Source organism: Chenopodium album, chromosome 3 (assembly GCF_948465745.1).
Source record: "Chenopodium album chromosome 3, dcCheAlbu1.1, whole genome shotgun sequence".
Taxonomy (NCBI): domain Eukaryota; kingdom Viridiplantae; phylum Streptophyta; class Magnoliopsida; order Caryophyllales; family Amaranthaceae; genus Chenopodium; species Chenopodium album.
The window spans coordinates 6,402,739-6,420,938 of NC_137836.1; the positions used below are offsets into that span (position 1 = coordinate 6,402,739).

At 37.1% G+C, this 18,200-nt stretch overlaps 1 protein-coding gene and 1 non-coding gene across 2 annotated transcripts; both read right to left on the reverse strand.

The window, feature by feature from the left end:
- Positions 1-262: 262 nt before the first annotated feature.
- Positions 263-11,768, reverse strand: LOC145623786 (transcription initiation factor TFIID subunit 12-like). The gene is made up of 8 exons (XM_081676654.1): positions 10,995-11,768; positions 10,473-10,634; positions 2,313-2,924; positions 2,147-2,221; positions 1,509-1,587; positions 1,330-1,394; positions 929-964; positions 263-838 (listed from the first exon to the last, which is right to left on the reverse strand). Exons 1-8 carry the CDS (start codon positions 11,721-11,723, stop codon positions 731-733), a joined length of 1,866 nt encoding a protein of 621 aa, XP_081532780.1. The 5' UTR covers positions 11,724-11,768; the 3' UTR covers positions 263-730.
- Positions 11,769-14,813: 3,045 nt separating this feature from the next.
- Positions 14,814-14,919, reverse strand: LOC145625974 (small nucleolar RNA R71). The gene has a single exon (XR_014110863.1). It is a non-coding gene; the product is annotated as a small nucleolar RNA R71 (small nucleolar RNA).
- Between the last annotated feature and the right edge of the window lie 3,281 nt (positions 14,920-18,200).

Here is an 18,200-nt window from a genome sequence, read left to right on the forward strand (position 1 = left end):
ACATATCCTTACTGGGTGAATCGCCTTAATATTTCAACAAACGCATTTAAAAACGTCAAATCAGATGCTGCTGAAGATGAAAATTTTCTAAACGTAGTAAATATTCCTATTACGTTTACTCAATATACAGCAGACCTGACCAATTCTCCCATATACAATCAGTAGTAATGCAGAGAATACTTGTATAACTTTCCAATAGCATACCAAAAGAGATGAGTTTAACCAAAATACAAACAGCATGACAATGGATGCTCAATGTTAATTACGTACGAGTAGTTAGAATAGGCGACACAAAGCTTCACATCTCTACAATGTCTCCCACCGTTTGCTTCCTAAATAGGAGTATATATATGCAAATGTTTTTAATGCTGTAAATTAAGATAATCATTACCTGATATTCCGATCATCCAATATCATCTCTCTATACCACTCATAAAATTAGTGGTTGGTATGTGACAAAACTCTTCCTTGCCTTCCCTAATCGGCCTTCCTTCCCTTTACAATTTTCCCCCTTAAAGAACAGATGCTATTCACTAATAGTTGGAAAGCTAACAGTTCCAAACCAAAAGCTAGATTCACAGCAGCTGTTACTCCCCAAAAAAGGCCTTCAGGAGCTCAGAGTTAGGTCACATAATCTGAGTTACAAAAATACATGAGGCCAAATAATTTGAGCCTCAAGAATAGAATGTCACCAATATATCATCTGAAGCAAAGACGAGTCAAACGAGACTCATGATCCCACCACATTGGGAGTTGCTTTAGCCAAATGCCCTTTAACATTTCCAGTAGCTGGTCCGGCAGAGGTTTTATTGTCAGCTCCAGTGAGAGATTTCTTTATCTGCCCAAAGATGAAAATGAGAAACAGAGTCAAGGCAAGTACATATTAGAGAATAATAAAGTTGAATCCACAAATAAAATCATCAAGTACCAGTGCTAGGCGCTCTTTGTGAACATCATTAACAACCTATGGAAACCAAAACAGATCATCAATATGATACGTAGTAAATCAATTAATGAAACAAAAAACTTACATGGAGAACTCAAAATTTCAACCACATTCAAGGAAAAAAATCCCACCTTTTCATTTTTCAGGAAATAATCCTGAGTAATACAAAAAATTTGGTTAAATTTATCTCTACTGTTATTTTCCTTGTCTTTGTTAGGCCAGCTATTGTATACAAGAATAACACTTCCGATTATTTTCATAAAGCTGGAATGATTCTTGAATAACAGAAAGGTGGGATTGATCAAGATTATTCATGTCTAGTTTTCTATTAAGTATATTTCATGTCTCATTGTTCTTTAGCACATTATCTGAAAGTAGCTTACTGGTTTCTTGTAGGTCTTAATTTCATCTCCAGTAAACCCTGGAAGAGTCATATTCCAAGTTCTTTCTGCAATGACAAAACACATTCACAAATTAGAATATAGACAAACCAGATATTGATAGCTTAAAAAGTATGATATGACAGTACACGTTATGTATATGTATTATCCACGTCACTGACCTAGATGCAGCAATATGTCCTTTGCTTCCAATGTGTTTGACTTCCTATGTTTGGCCAATGAGCAGCCAAATGTCGTAACCTGCTCAAAAATGATGCACAACAGCATTATCATATTAATTTGATGCATGGGAGATTTGAGTAAGATATAGTAAAGATGTTTCATAATTGATTGACAAGAAGAGTACAGTGAGGATGCAGCTTCCAGGATGTCAAAGGTGACAACATGCTTCAAACAAGAAGAAATTTGGAATATATATATATAAAACAAAAGGTGTACAACATATAACTAAATCAGTTAAGGAATTGAATTATTCAGTAAATCAGTAGCACAAACTGAAACACAGTATGTCATTGATAAGAGCCTTACAACCAGCAGAATATGAGCATAAGCAATTCAATGGTATAAGAAATACTCAAAATAGCTACATCCCATAATATTTACCACCACCTAAAATAAGAGGGGGAAAGGGGTCTGTACAGCATTCTCAGCACTATCTCATATGTACCAAGATAATTTTTTAAGCTTAACTAAAAAAATTGACCAGCCAATCAAATCTTCAGCAATATTGATCAATAAAGGAAGTGAAGGTTAAAACTCAAAGGTTATCAGAATAAAGGAGGTGAAGGTTCAAACTCACCGAGTCAATAAAATCTTCAGCAATATCGACTAGAACATCTTCAACATCAGGATCTAATTTCTCAGATGGATCAATCTGTTGATCAAGCGTGAGAACTTAAAATATTCAGAAATCTTGACCAATGAAACCATGCAAGGGAAAATAGTAGATGGTAAAGATCATTCACCTGGTTCACAAGCTCCTGGATGCTTCTCTTGCTGAGTATTGTGCTACAAGGTTCAGGAATTTCTGCAGCACTTAGATTCTCAATAGGACCAGAATGGACAGTGGCTACTTGCCCCGTTGCAGAGGAGGGAGGCTTCTGATTTGCTGATCCCTGTACCCTGACAATTTGTTGTTGATTAGGTAAAGGTTGCAACACTCTTGATGCTGGGAGCTGTTGTCCATAATTCTCTTGAGACTGATTTGATGCTGAAAAATGTAGCTGCTGCTGCTGCTGCTGCGGAGATGATAAGAATTGATGTTGCTGTTGAGATGGATGTAATTGCTGTTGCTGTTGAGAAGGATGTAATTGCTGTTGCGGTTGTGATTGCAATAATTGCTGTGGTTGGGAATTTGCTTGAACGGGCTGAGGTGGCTGCTGAGGGATATGAGGTCTCTGCTGTAGTGACTGGGGATTCACCTGGGGTCTAAAAGGTTGAGAGGGCAAAGGGGGGCGCCCTTGTTGAGCAGACAACCATGGCTGATGTGGAGACTGCTGGGTTTGTGATGTACTGGGCGTTGATGTATTTGGTGAAGTTACAGAAGAAGCCCTCAACATGCCATGTCCTTGGAAATTCTGCATATTTAGAAAACAGATTGCGTATACCACATCATTACATTGTCTAGGCACAGAAAGTAGATTACATACAGCGAATGACAAGCGAATAAAAAATTATACAGAAATGCAATAACTTTTGATCACCGCAAGTCCACAACAAACAGCTAAGTATATATGTGACACATACAACCAATAAAACAATGGGAACAAAGGGCATGCTAAAAGAAGAGCATGAGCGGTGACAACAAGGGCCAAATAAAGAAAGGGGTGGGTAAATAAGCTGGTTGTCAGCAAAAACTCCCCTTTGGTGGGGCCTTCAACTAAAAATCCAACTTCAAGTGTAAAATTATATAAGCCAACCCTTATGTAGCATTCATCAATCAAACCTTAAGCCTTAAATTTTCCCTCAAAAAAAAAAAAATCAGTCAAACCTTACATCTAGTATGAAGATTCATATCCACTTACAACTTTCAGCATTTCTCTCTTCCAAAAAAAGGGCAGAAATGCTTACATTTTAAAAAGTATAGATATACATTCACATTAATCAACAAAAGCTAGTAGAAGATGTTGACTGGAAAACAAATTACTGAAATTAGAGCTTAAGAGTGGTTCTCTGTGACACCCGTAGTTAAGGGACTTTTGTGATCAAAGCCCCACTTAGGAATAATTTTGTGCTATTATATGTTTAGTAAATATAATATTATAATAATATCATGTAGAATTGTAGATATCAAACAAGTCACAGACAAACACTTTATCCTGATGAAAGTGAAAACTCTCAGTCTATAATATTATAATAATATCATGTAGAATTGTAGATATCAAACAAGTCACCTGACAAACACTTCAATACCCAAGTCCTTTAAACATATACATCATCAGATACCTGACAAACTGAGAACTCAAAATAGATACGTGTAATTTATTATTATTTGAGAACCCATCAATCCATCAACTTGAAATCATCAAGACTCACAGTGTCTTCTAATTAAATTCCAGTTGTGTACAAAATTAAACATTAAATACTCTACTACTACAAATGTTCTGAGCCAATTGAAATATAAGCTGTCAAAAAAAAATTAAATAAATAAAACAAATAAAAAAAATTACTCTCATAGAGTCATAGCCATAATCAAATCTAAGGAGCATATGTAAAGAAAAAAAAAGGAATATCAATGTAAAAAAAAAAGGAACCAAAATCAAGTTTTTTCAATGTAAAGTTTCTGCTCAGTGTTTGTCAAAAAAATAAATAAAGAAGCAAAATTGTGAAGCTCATAGAGCTTATCCTTCTTCAAGATTACTAATGATTTGAAATGTAAAACCACAAGTGCACATTAGTTGCTGAAAAGCAACAAAGGCACTACTTCATAAAATTTTCACTCCTAAGTTTCAAACGACATTTGCCAATAATAGAACCCACGTTGCTCTTGGCTTTTTGTTCAACTATATATTAGTGCATAGTCTTGTAATTTGGTGAGTGAGTTTACTCGAACTAACCAGGGTCCGACACAATAAACTCCAACAAGAGACAAACACAAATGCTAATACCACAAGAAGAGCAACTAGGAACAAGGAACCAAAAGGTATTAACAATATATATTGTTTAAAAAGAGTGCATTTCAGAGAAATAAAGAATGAATAAGAGAAAGAGAGGCCTCTAGAAAGGTCTAAATCAGTAGCTCTGAGAATTAGTGTTAATTACCCTGTCAACTTGCAGAACTTCCAACAAGCTGATTTGAATATTTTGAATTCAACCAATTGCAGAATTTTGGTCGGTGGATTCAAATGTCACTTCAAGAATTAAGCTAAACACTACAAGCACCTCCATATCATCAAGAATTTTAGCATTTTAAAGATAATGTCCCAATTCTTTGCATTCTCATTTCCACAAACCACTTCATACCATGTAGCTTTCTTACTACAGCTGTTGTAAAGAAGGGAACTGAAACATCATAGAAATAACATCATCCAAAAAGTACTCTAAACCCTTGCCCCAAATTGTAACAACAAATTAGATACTCCAACCTGGGCAAACTCCATTTCCAAGAAACTAGGTATTCTCAACAACCAAACCCGAACACTGTGTCTTACATTAAAGACTTTCTTCCAAGGGTAGGCTACTCCTTGGGTCATATCAAACAAGGACTTTATCTTTACATCTTTCTTAAATATATAAATGAATTTCATGCCAATAAAATTCAACTATATTTGGATAGAATTCATGGAAAAGTAGAAAACCTTGATCAGTTGATTCTAAAAATATTATTTGGATATTCTCCTACTATAGCTGCACATGCAAAGATGTAAAATTGATATGAAGACTTGGCATAGCTCTTCAATAAGGTCAACATTCGACCTTCTCCCTCCAGGTAAAATGCAATCCATCCTCACTAGAATAGCCAACACAGACATAAAACTCATGTAAAGAATTGGCATTACCCTTCAAAAAGATCAACATTCACCCTTCAAATAGAAGATTTTGTAGCCCCATACAACAAGGCTTAAACAAAGACATGCAATTATGCTCCTCCTTTACTAAAATTTTTCATCAAATATAGCTTTAGGGAAAAAATCTTACAGAAGTTATTCCAAATCGATAAAAATTAAACCCACTTCATGGCAAGGCAATGTGAAGTGAGCAGCTCATACGAAAATGACACAAAAAAAAAAAAAATGGAAAATTTGTAAATTACCACCCAAAAAGGGGTACTGTTTTGAAATTACCACCCATTAAAAAATTTATTTTAAATAATCACCCACTAAATTAAAAAACATTTCTGATTACCACCTTTTTTGAATTTCCGGTGGAATATCCGGTTGAAGGTCCCACATAACGGCTATTAACGGCTAATTTGACTCTTTTGACTGTTTCCCTCCCCGATTTCTCTTGTTCATAAATTCTCCAACTTGAATTCACAAATTTTGCTCTAAATTTCATCCAAATTTCCCAAATTTGAATGGGTACTGTGTGAAGAAGTTATCTACTGAAGTTCACACTCTCAATTCGCATCTAAGGTAAGAATCATTTACTTCATAAATTAGGGTTTTCGCCAATTTAGGAATTAGGGTTCCTAGGGTAATTAAATTGGGGTTTTTTGCAATTAGGTTACCTATTTGCAATTAATTGGGCGATTTTGTGAGATTTCTGCTAATTTAAGTTGATGTTGTCCAAATTTGTTGAATGATTGTGTTATTATGTTGAATAATTGTATCTTATGTACTGTGTTTTGTGAAAGAAAGATTTGAATGATTCATTGTTGCATGAAGTTGTAAGCTAGTTCTTTTTTTGTTTTGGATTATGTCTTGCAGAAATGGAGGAGGATAAGTGAAGTTAGGGTTTTGATTCAACCCTAAAGGGGTGGTTGAGAATTTGACAGAGAAATAAAGGAAGAAAGAGGGAAAAAATTGATGATTTTGGAAGAATTAAATGAGGAAATTGGTGAGAGAAGCTGAATTTTGAGTTTAATGGAGTAGACAGAGTGTTAGGTCGAAGAAAAGAAGAAAAAAAAGGAGGGAAGTTAATAAGGTGGGACCCACGACCGGAAATTCCACCGGAAATTCAAAAAAGGTGGTAATCTGAAATGTTTTTTAATTTAATGGGTGGTTATTTAAAATTAATTTTTTAATGGGTGGTAATTTCAAAATAGGACACCCTTTTTGGGTGGTAATTTACAAATTTTCCAAAAAAAAATATGACACTCGGTCTCTATCATGCTCGCCCACATCATTCTTGTCATGACATATTTTTTCTTGAAAACTCGGCCAACTGAAAAAAAAAGTATGCCATCCCACTATTGTTAATTGCTATAGCCCTCCACATTTTACTCTATCTTACACCAAACACAATTCCCCATTACGTAGGCCAATTGGTGATTACAAAAATACACCCTTAACAAAAATAATAATGACAATTACCACTAGTAAAAATCAATCAATATGGGTGCCTTCTTTCTTCAAAAAAAAAAAAAAAAAAAAAAAATCAATATGGGTGCCTATTTATAAGTTCCATTTTTTTTTTCTATATTATAGAAAAAATGTCATTGAAAACTATTTAGTCGTGTCGTGGATATAATTAGAAAAATCTAAGCAACATACAAGTATGAAGCTTAGATTGGTATGCACGCCACATTAGCCTTGCCGACAAACTTTTAAAAAAAAAATTGAAATAATTTTGGCTAGTGCACCCTAAAACAGCGACTTCACAAGTATTTGAGTTTGCAATTAGCCAAAAAAAACTTAATTCCATGAGATGGTACAGAACCCACTCATGCATGAATCAAGACATGATTTGGTTCATTCCATCAATAATTCATAAACTTGTCATTACATAAGCTCAATTTTTATACTTCAGCATAGCCTTCAAACAATTTTATGTCATGAATATGGTCCATGAACCAACTTTTATGGATAAAACTTACTCCATAATCCATATTTCACAATTCACAAATAAAAATTAATTAGTGGACCACATTCATGTTAACATGTCTTTACAAGTTCATGAACTATAAAATGATTATATCATGACTCAATTAAAGTTCATACAGAAGTGGGCCTACATGAACCGACTAAGTTAAAAAAAAATCAAAAAATTGGCTGATAGCTCAACAATATAATGATCGCTAGTGTGTCCTAAGAAGACTACGCACCAAAACTTGTCATTCTGGTGAGTAACATCCAATTGTACCCCCAAGTAGTGATCTTAAGCATGCCCAATCAGTCCAATTTCAGGTTCAATTCCCCTAATTTTTATTTGAGCTTATCTTATAACTAATTTGAATATAACAAACACATCACAACATATTTTTACTTATATTGGTTGTCGATTGAACATGAAACTTCACTCATCAGAACTTATTTTTTCCTATTTTTATTAGCTCTTACATGAACTCAATTTCTCTATAATAAGTGAAAATAAGTTCAAAAAAATATAGGGCTTAGTATGAATTCTCTTCAACAAAAACTTTTTGACGTCATATAGTTTAAATGCTATACACCCATATTGATTTATTTTCAATTTTCTCCATTTGGACTTCTTTTCTCTCCATAAAATAATTAGGAAAATTTTTAAATTACCACCCTAAAATATATCCATTTTCTAAATAACCACCCGTTTAATTTTTTATTTTATTTTACCACTCCTTAAATTAAAAAACTACTCAGATTACCACCCATTTCAAAATTCAAGTGGATTTTTCTTATGTGGGCACAACCCAACGACTCTTAGTGGTGAAAGGAAGAAGATGATCAGTTGTAGTGGTAATTTAGACAGCATGCTCTTGGTTTTTTTAGTTGTTTTCTTTTGGTTTTAGGTTGTCTTGTACTAAATAAATTGGTTTAAGGGGGAGGTGAAGTGAAGACATAGCTGATTGTAATGTTTAGACATAGTCGTTACTAGCCATTGGGTGGATCCTCATAACAGAATTTCATCGGAATTTTGAAATGGGTGGTAATCTGAGTAGTTTTTTAATTTAAGGGGTGGTAAAATAAAATAAAAAATTAAACGGGTGGTTATTTTGAAAATGAATACATTTTTGGGTGGTAATTTAAAAATTTTCCAAATAATTATGATATTCTTAATTTCTTCTTTGCTAATTAATCATGGTAATTGCTTATTTACTTTTTTCCATTATTATATTGCTATGACGATTAAAATCTAATCATTATTATCACTTTACTATGTACTTTGATAATAAATCACCAATTCACTAAGCATAAGAGAAAGCATGTGGTGGTGCATAGCACTAATAGCATAAAGTAGATGAACTACTTTTTATTAGTTCTTGAGTGGGGTGGGTGTTGGAGAAAGAAAAAAAAATTGAACAATGTGAAGGGATGAGAAAGAGCAAGAGAGGAAGCCATGGGCTATTTGTTTAGTTAATGATTGTACATCATCTAAAGGAAGATGAATGAGGTTACAATGTAATGAAAGCATAAAGCTTACATAACTAAAGTTAGCCTTCCACCATGTATCTTTTCATAACTTAAGTTAGCCTTCCACCATGTATCTTACTGAATTGAATCTAGACATATTTGAATGTCCCAAACACCAAGGACTATTCCCAAGGGACATGAATTATGCTATCATTCTCAAGATAACGCTTCTTCAACTTATTTAAATTACATATACGAGATAAAAACCTCTCATGGAACCCAACTAGACACAAGCACCAGATTCCGAAAACACTAAATTATCCCACTGATCAATTTTAAATTATTAATTCTCAAACAATGCAAACACACGTACTTCAACTAGAACCGTCCACAGTAAAACTAGATGCATCAACCAGCATACAGCCTTAATTTTAAACTACTGACTTCACAAAGAAAAGCACCACACTTGCTGCAAATCAGTCCTTACGAGCATTTAATTAGTTTGCAACCCTCTTCTTTTACTGAATGGTGGGCTGCCTGTTTCGAGCATTTGGCAAGTATTATGTTGGGGGAATTAATAACTTCTTGTTAGGCAATTTGGGGAGCTAGGAATAAATTTGTGATTGAGGGGAGATAATGGAGCCATTGAAGACTTTTGAGTAAGCAAAGAAGATTATTAATGAGCTACATTCTGGTTGTTCTAATGCAGCGACTACTTCAAAGGGTGGGTCACACACTCTTTCACATCTTCTTTGGCGCCTCCAAGTGCAGGTCAAGTAAAGGTGAATGTGGAAGCAGTAGGTTAGGTTGATAAGGGATTAGGAATTGTTCTTAGGAATGAGGAGGGCAGAGTGGTGTCAGGGGCATCAATTCAGTTTGTCGAGATTCGGGAGCTGAGTAATTGCATGGCTCTAGAACTGAAGATGAAGAATGTTTCTGTGGAAAGTGATTGTCTTCCAATAATTCAAACTTTGAGTGACAAGAATAGGGGTAGCAGCAATCTGTTTATTTATTTTAGATATTTATGCCTTGTTATCTAGCTTTGATTTGTTGTCTTATTGTTTGTTAAGTATAGTGGTAATAAGGTTGTTAATAGTTTGGCACAATTCCATTTTCCAACCCATGGAGGTTGGCAATCGATTATGGGTAGACAGTATTCATAAAAGTATTGATGTTGTAGCTCAGTCAGATTATCAATATAATCCCAATTGTTGGGTTTTAAGAAAAATACTTCCTTTATGCTGGTCGTCCACTTGTTTATACTAGTGCAGACATTGAATACAATTACTATCTAGAAATAAAAGTAGACTATATTTGATTCACAAGATATTCCCATAGTATACTAGGTTTGATGGAAAATATGATTCTCCTAGATTCTACCACTTAATTCAAGGTCATTGTTGTTGTTATTGCAATTCTTCTTTAAAATTAGCTAAAAGAATATATTGGAGATATCATGTCAAATTTTTAACGAGAGATAGCGAAGATGCAAATATAATGTGTATTTACTAATAAGACTTGTTCCTCATCCTCTACTGCAGCTCTAAAATTATCCATTCTCAATCTTATATTTACACAAAAAGATACCAAACAAATGAAAAACTCACTACAACTCACTAAATGAAACACTAAAGCTGAACTTTTGATCTAATATTATAAAACCAATGAAGAAGATCCAATGAAGCCAAACATAACCTGGGTCACAGATGGCATATTATTGGAAGTAGTCTGGGATCTAATTCCAGTAGCTGCCTGCATTGCTCTTTGCTGGAGAAGGGCCGAAGGCGGAACCCCACCAGGCCGCATCTGAGAACCTATCATCCCCATGCTCGGCATTCCATGCATTATAGGCCTTGCCTGCAAAGCCATTTCCACACACAACTGAGCATATGGTGATCACAAAGTATGAAATTAACATAATTAAGCATGATCAAATACTACTTCATCAATCTCCATTTCTAGCATAAAAACCAATTCTTGCTCCAAAAAACAGCAATCTATAGACAACATATACTTTGAAATTTCACAGCACAAAATCAAATTTCAACCAAAAACCTAAAGCAACATTCAATTTAAACTCCCACAAAAATCCAGCATTGACCCATCAACCCCAGAAAGCCAAATTCCAGTATTTGACATCGATCAATCAAAAACAAATCAACCCAATTCATGAAATCAAAAACTCAAAAATCAAAAACACAAACATGAACAAATTACCGGAGAAGGGGAGGAAGAGGGGACAACAGAAGGATCGGGAAGACTGACAGGATTGCGAGGAAGAGCAGCACCATACTGGACACCAAAAGCGGAAGAAAACGAGGCGGCGGGTTGAGTCGGACCAGATGAAGCATGAGCAGGAACCCCAATAGCAATGCCACCCCTCTGCGGCGGCGGAGGGGCAGCAGGAGATGAAGTTGATGACTGAAATTGGGAAGAGAAATGTGAATATTGGGATGTGGGTTGTGACCATGCTGGTCTACTAAATGCAACCGGTTGCTGTTGTTGATGTTGTTGTTGGGGGTAAGAAGGGTGTGAATTTGTGGGGTTCAGATTAGGGTTTGAAGGTGGTTGTTGTTGGTGGTGGTGGTGTTGTTGCTGCTGTTGTTGGTGTTGTTGTTGCTGCTGCTGCTGCTGTTGTTGCTGCTGTTGTGGTGGTTGTTGCTGTTGTTGTTGTTGTTGTTGTTGCGGTTGTTGCTGCTGTTGTGGTGGTTGTTGCTGTTGTTGTTGTTGCGGTTGTTGCTGCGTTTGTGATTGTGATTGTGGTTGTTGCTGCGGTTGTGATTGTGGCTGTTGCGGCGGTTGTGGGGGTGGAAGAGGAGTAGACGGCGGTTGTTGCGACGGAGGTTGTTGCGAAGGAGTTGGTGGTTGAGAAGGAGAGGGAGAAGGGTCTGTTGGGTGTGAAGTAGTGGGTTGTGATGAGGGTGGTGTTGGTGTTGGTGGTTCCATTGAATTAGAGTGAAAAAAATTGGGGTTTTTTTTAAAAAGAATTGAATTGGGAGGTTTTTGGATGAGGTGAGAAGGGAGTGAGTATTTATATGAATTGAAGTGGAAAGTGACAACTTGGGAGTTCTAGTACTATAGTTGTGGCTTTTGTGGGGGAGGTTGTGCTCTTTGCCTCTTTTTATGGATGACCTTTAGTTCTTTACGTAATACGGAGTACTTGTATATCAATAGGGTAAATTCATAAGTTCAACAGATAACTTAGGGTTAATATTGTAACTTTGAAGTAGAAATCTGATAAGGTATCAATGATTCGACGGGTTCAGTAGTGGAAGTAGCTTTAATGGAGACTGGAGTAATTGAAGCTTATAAATAGTTTCAATAGAGGAGAACGATAACCTTCTCCTTTAATGGTTAACCATGTCCTAATTTCTCTATTTTTTTCTTAGGGTTTTCGTTTAATTTGACGACGAAGTCGCCGAAAATATGATGGTGGAGATGGTGGTTCCTGTGCAGTTTTAGTGGAGGAGGAAAGCGTGAGTAGATGGTGGAGGGAAGGGGGCGGTACAACATGTATCAAGGGTATGCCTTTGCATACCCTGCGACTACATTAAAATAAAATTTGGTGCAACTTTTTACTAATAATTAAGTGTAGTTTGCTGATTATCCAAGTGTTTTTTTAGTCTTTCTTGAATTTTTACTATAGTCTAGAGTTCGAATCCCATTGCACGCAACACATTTTTCCCAACCATTATTTTGCTGACTACAACATGATTTTCTATAAGTATAAAACTGTGCACACCCTTTATGTGAATCCTGGATACGCCACTGGTGGAGGGAAGTAGTGATGAGTGTCATTTATGGCACTCATAGGGTAGTCTTTTAGGATGATTTCATCTTCCTTTTTATGCTTTCTTATCTTATTTTTGGTCCTTTTTTCCTTTAATCCCTTTCTTTCTTTCTTTCCTTGTGTTTTTCGTGTTTTCCTCGTGTTTCCCTTTTATTTGGTCCTTTTTCCCTTTTATTCCTTTTCGTTGTTTGTTTTTGTAGGTACATAGGATTTGTCTCTGCAAGGGAATCAAGATGGGCTATATTGACTAAGCAAGGAGGAAATAATCGGCTCAGAGAGGGCATCAAGCCCTGCCAGTCTGCTGCGGGCGCGGGCTCTTATGCACCAAATTGGCAGATTTCGACCAGGAATTCTCCGCGGTCTGGCCGCGGGCTTGCCGCGGGGCGCGGGTAGTTTGGAGAGCCCGCTCGTACCAGAGAGATTGCGGCCCTCTGATCACCCTTTGGGAGCAGGGGATTCGCTGCGCTTTTGCCGCGGGCGCGGGCTAGAAGATCCGCGGGCGCGGGTGTTGCCCAGAAAGCCCGCGGAGTTTTTAATGGGTTCCGTACCCATTTTTCCGCGGGCGCGGGGTTTATTGGAGAGGGTGCGGGAATCCCGTTTTTCTTCTTTGCCTATAAATACACTTGTAATTCCTTTTTGAAGATGACTTTTAGATAATTTTCATTAGCTTAATTTTAGAAAGAGAAGTTAGAGAGAAGTTCTTGGTATTGGATTTGTATTTCAACATTGGATCAATTGTGCTTGGATTTCTTCATTTTCAATCATTAATGTTAGTAAGATTTTCTTCTTCTAGTTCATCTCTTACTTGATTGATTTAGTTTCATCTTTGATTGTTTGTATTGCTTGGATTTGAATTGGATATTGTAGTTGATATTGCTTTCTCTTGATTTTGATTTAGAATGATGATCAATGCTAATTCTAGTGATTTGTTCTTGAGTTACACCATGATTAGTGAGTAGATTAGTTGCTAGGGAGAAGGGGAAACATGCTTGATTGATAATTTGAGCTTGTTGATGATCTTTGATTGATTGAATTGTTGCAATTAAATTGGTTGACATAGTTTTGCATGTGATTAATTAGATTAGAAATGATCAACCTATAAGATTAATCTAGATTGCATTGCATTTCTTAATGACATGACCCATCAATTTGAGAATTGCTTTAATTGATTGAGTTTGATTGTGAATTTCCTTGATTAGCCATTCATAGTGACCCCTAGTTTGGCCTCTAGGAGACAGCTCTTGAACTCTCTTGATTGCTACTATTGTTAGTCCTTTGCAATGCTTGAATCAAACGAAGAAATTGTCGATTAGCACGATTATTGAATTAGCATGTGGAACTAATATCCCTAGCATTTAGCTTATTGAATTACTTGATTAGTCTAATTTTGCTATCATAACACCAACCATTTTCTCACTTTAATCTCCGAAATAGCTTGATTTAGGCTAAAGATAACACCAACTAACTCCTTTGGGTTCGGCCCTATACTTACCTATACTTGTTTTAAGTTGGTTTAGGATTTTATAAATAGTGTTTGATTTTGGGATAGGCAATTAATGACTAGTTTATTCCTCTATCAAAATGGCGCCGTTGCCAGGGAGTGAAATTGGTGCTTGGCTTTAGTTGTTGAGTCTATTTCATTTTAATTGAAAAAAAAATACAAAAAGATTTTGTTTCTTAAGGCTACATTTGTAGCCGTGCTACTAATATTTCATTGAAGTTTTGCATGCATAGAGCTCATGATCGATCCATTGTGCCTTTTGACCCGGAAATCGAAAGGACTCTTTCAAGGAGAAGAATTGCTAGTCGATCCTTTGAATTTAGTTCTTCAAGCGAAGAAGGATTTAAAGAGGAACTAGGCATGGGAGATCAACCAAGAGTTGCTTTGAAAGAATTGGGAATTCCCGGTGCGTACAAGTTTGAGAGTGGAATTGCTCCACCTACAACACCGGCGAATGACTTCGAAATTAGGCCGGCTATGATCGCTTTGATTGAAAGGAGACAATATAGCGGAGCTAAGAATGAGAGTCCGTTGAACCATCTCAAGGAGTTCGAAAATTATTGCAACACTATCAAAGTGAACGGAGTTTCTCAAGAATCCATCCGGCTAAAGTTGTTTCCATTTTCTCTCATAGGCCGAGCCTTGGAGTGGTTGGATAAGGAGGTAAAGCCAAATTCCCTTCGAACATGGGACGAAGTCACCAAGGAATTCTTGTCCCGATTCTACCCACAAAGGAAAACGGCGGAGGCTAGAGCTTTGATTCAAGGGTTCAAGCAAAGACCTAATGAAAGCCTCTACGAAGCATGGGAGAGGTATAAAGAGTATCAAAGGGAATGTCCCCACCACGGAATTCCAACTTATCAAGTCATTCAAATTTTCTATGGTGGCCTAAGTCCTCAAGGAAAATCATGCCTCGATGGGGGGTGCCGGAGGTCCCATAATGAATCGGACGGAAGAGGAAGTGGTGGACATTATAGAGGACGTGGTTAAGTACTATAGAGATTGGCAAGATGGTGAGAGGGATTCAACTAGCAAGAGTGGCTCTTCGGTGTACTATATAGACCATCTAAATGCGATCAACAACTTATCCTCACAAATGACAAACTTGGGGAAAGAAATGACCGCAATCAAGGCCAAGTTGGAAGGTTCCTTTTCTTCTCAAGCTTCGAATTTTCCCTCCCAATTTAAGGGGAGAGGTACCTTTTCTAACCCTCAATCCCCTCCCTCCTCAAATAATATGCCTAGTGGTTGCTTGTTTTGTGATGCATGTGGATCTTATGATTATGACTCTTGTAATTGCCCTCATGCCTCTCCGGAATGTGGTGATGATTTTGATAATAGTGAGAGTGAGCATGTGAATTATGTGTCAAATAATAATGTGCAAAGGTTTGATAATCAAAGAGGTCAATGGAATAGGAATTACCAAAACCAAGGTAACTTTGACAACTATAACCAAGGTGGTGGTTATAGGAACCAAGGGAACCAAAGTTCTTGTGGCAACTATAACAATCAAGGTTATAGTAGTCAAAATCAAAACCAAAATTATGGTAATCAAAACCAAAGTTATGGAAATCATAACCAAGGTAGTGGAAACCATAATCAAGGTTATGGTCAAAATCAAAATAGGGGTAATTGGAACAATCAAGGTAGGGGCAATTTTCAAAATAATTCTCAAAGAGGTCCCCCACCCGGATTTGTTCCAAAGACTCAAGGTGAAAATTCCTATTCACAATCTTCTTCTTCTAGGACCAATTTGGAGGAAATAATCGAAAATTAAACCAAGTTGTTGAACACATATATGGCCGTTAGTGACAAAAAAGTTCAATGAAATGATGACCCACAACAAAATGCTCGAAAACCAAATTTCTCAACTTGCTAGTGCTTTGAAAGACCAAGCAAGCCCTTATTCTTTACCTTCCCAAGGCCTAGATCCCAAGAAACCCGTGAATGCTATTGTTACAAGGAGTGGTAAGGTTCTTGAGGAGAGATTGCCAAGGAGGAGTGATAACAAGGAGGTCCCCAAGGAAGTTTTGGTTGAGAATAAGGGAAGTAGAGCATCTTTAGATGAGGTTGTGGTTGAGACACCAAGAGAGGTGAGAGTAGAGAAAGAGATTGTGAAACCCAAGCTCCCTTATGCCCAAAAATTCATGAGACACAAGTTGGATGAGCAATTTGGGAGATTTATTGATATGCTCAAACAACTTCACCTTTCTCTACCTTTCACCGATGTGATCAACCAAATGCCTAATTATGCCAAATTCCTCAAAGACATTTTGAGCGGAAAGAGGACTTGTGATGTTGTGGAGACAATCAATTTGACTGAAAATTGTAGTGCGATCATCATGAACAAAATGCCACCCAAGTTGAAAGACCCCGGAAACTTTTCCATCCCTTGTGCTATTAACAAGATGCAATTTGATAATGCCTTATGTGACTTAGGAGCTAGTGTAAGCTTAATGCCATATTCGGTTTATCAAAGACTCGATCTAGGGGAACTCTTACCTTCTAACATTACCTTGTAACTAGCCGATAGGTCAATCAAGTTTCCAAAAGGTAAAGTGGAAGATGTTCCATTGAGGGTTGGGAAGTTTGTGTTCCCGGTGGATTTTGTTGTCTTAGACATGGATGAAGATGCTACCATTCCAATTATTCTAGGTAGACCCTTTCTTGCTACCTCGGGTGCTATGATAGATGTAAAATGTGCAAAGATTTCCCTTAAGGTAGGAGATGAGGTCATAGAATTCGATTTGAATGAAAGCATGAAATATCCAAGTTCTTCTCTTGAAAATTGCATGATGATTGACTCTCTTGATCATGTTGTGTCTTCCATGCATGAGCACTTGCTCACCTCTAATGATACTCTTGAGAATGTTTTGTTGAACAAAGACAAGCTAGGTGTACCATGCAAGGAGGTAGCATTGTATGAGGAATTGCTTAATGGAAGCATGGAGGAAGTGGATGAACAATTGTGCTTGAAGATCTCAAGCCATGAAGCTTTGCAAGCAGCCGCAACAAAAGAAGGTAAAGGTGTGCCTATGGTAGAGCTCAAACCTCTACCATCACACCTTAGGTATGAATTCTTAGGCCCAAATTCCACTTACCCCGTAATTGTTAGTGCATCCTTGAGCGAGAGCCAAGCTCAAGCGTTATGTTGTGTCTTGAGAAAGCACCAAGGTGCTTTGGGCTATACTATCGATGATCTTAAAGGTATAAGCCCCGCTTTGTGTACGCACCACATAACGCTTGAGGAAGGCACCCTTCCTTCTATTGAACGACAAAGAAAGCTACACCCTCAAATGGGAGAGGTGGTGAAAAAAGAGATCACCAAGCTCTTGGATGCGGGAATCATATTCCCCATCTCAAGCTCTAGGTGGGTTTCTCCCGTTCATGTCGTTCCTAAGAAGAGGGGTATGACCGTAGTCAAGAATGAGAGTGGTGAGCTCATTCCAAATAGGACGGTCACCGGTTGGAGGATGTGTATAGACTATAGAAGTCTAAATAAATCAACCAAAAAGGATCACTTTCCCCTTCCATTCATTGATTAAATGTAAGAGAGACTAACAAGGCACAAGTTCTATTGCTTCCTTGATGGCTATTCGGGATTTTTCCAAATTCCAATCCACCCCGAAGATCAAGAGAAGACAACATTTACATGCCCCTATGGGACCTTTGCCTATAGGAGAATGCCCTTTGGCCTTTGTAATGCCCCCGCAACTTTCCAAAGATGCATGATGAGCATTTTTGGAGACATGTTGGAGGGAGAAATGGAGGTGTTTATGGATGATTTCTCCGTAGGTGGGGTTTCATTTGAAGAGTGCCTAGTTAATCTTGAGAAATGTTTGGCTCGGTGTGTAAAGGTTAATCTTGTCTTGAATTGGGAGAAATTCCATTTCATGGTGGAGGAAGGGATAGTGCTTGGGCATAAGATCTCTCATAAAGGAATAGAGGTGGATAAGGCCAAAATTGAGGTTATTAAGAAGCTTCCACCTCCGGTGAATGTCAAGGGAGTGAGATCATTTTTGGGTCATGCGGGTTTCTATAGAAGATTCATCAAGGATTTCTCACTCATTGCCAAGCCCCTTAATGATCTTCTTCAAAAAGATGTTGAGTTCGTTTTTAATGATAAATGCTT

Excerpts from the sequence above, each read along its gene's own strand:
- LOC145623786 (XM_081676654.1), bottom strand. The coding sequence starts at position 11,723 with ATGGAACCACCAACACCAACACCACCCTCATCACAACCCACTACTTCA. Across the intron at positions 1,588-2,146 it reads CTGAAGATTTTATTGACTCG|GTTACGACATTTGGCTGCTC; the intron begins GTGAGTTTGAAC and ends ATTTTTGAGCAG. Across the intron at positions 839-928 it reads ACAAAGAGCGCCTAGCACTG|ATAAAGAAATCTCTCACTGG; the intron begins GTACTTGATGAT and ends ATCTTTGGGCAG.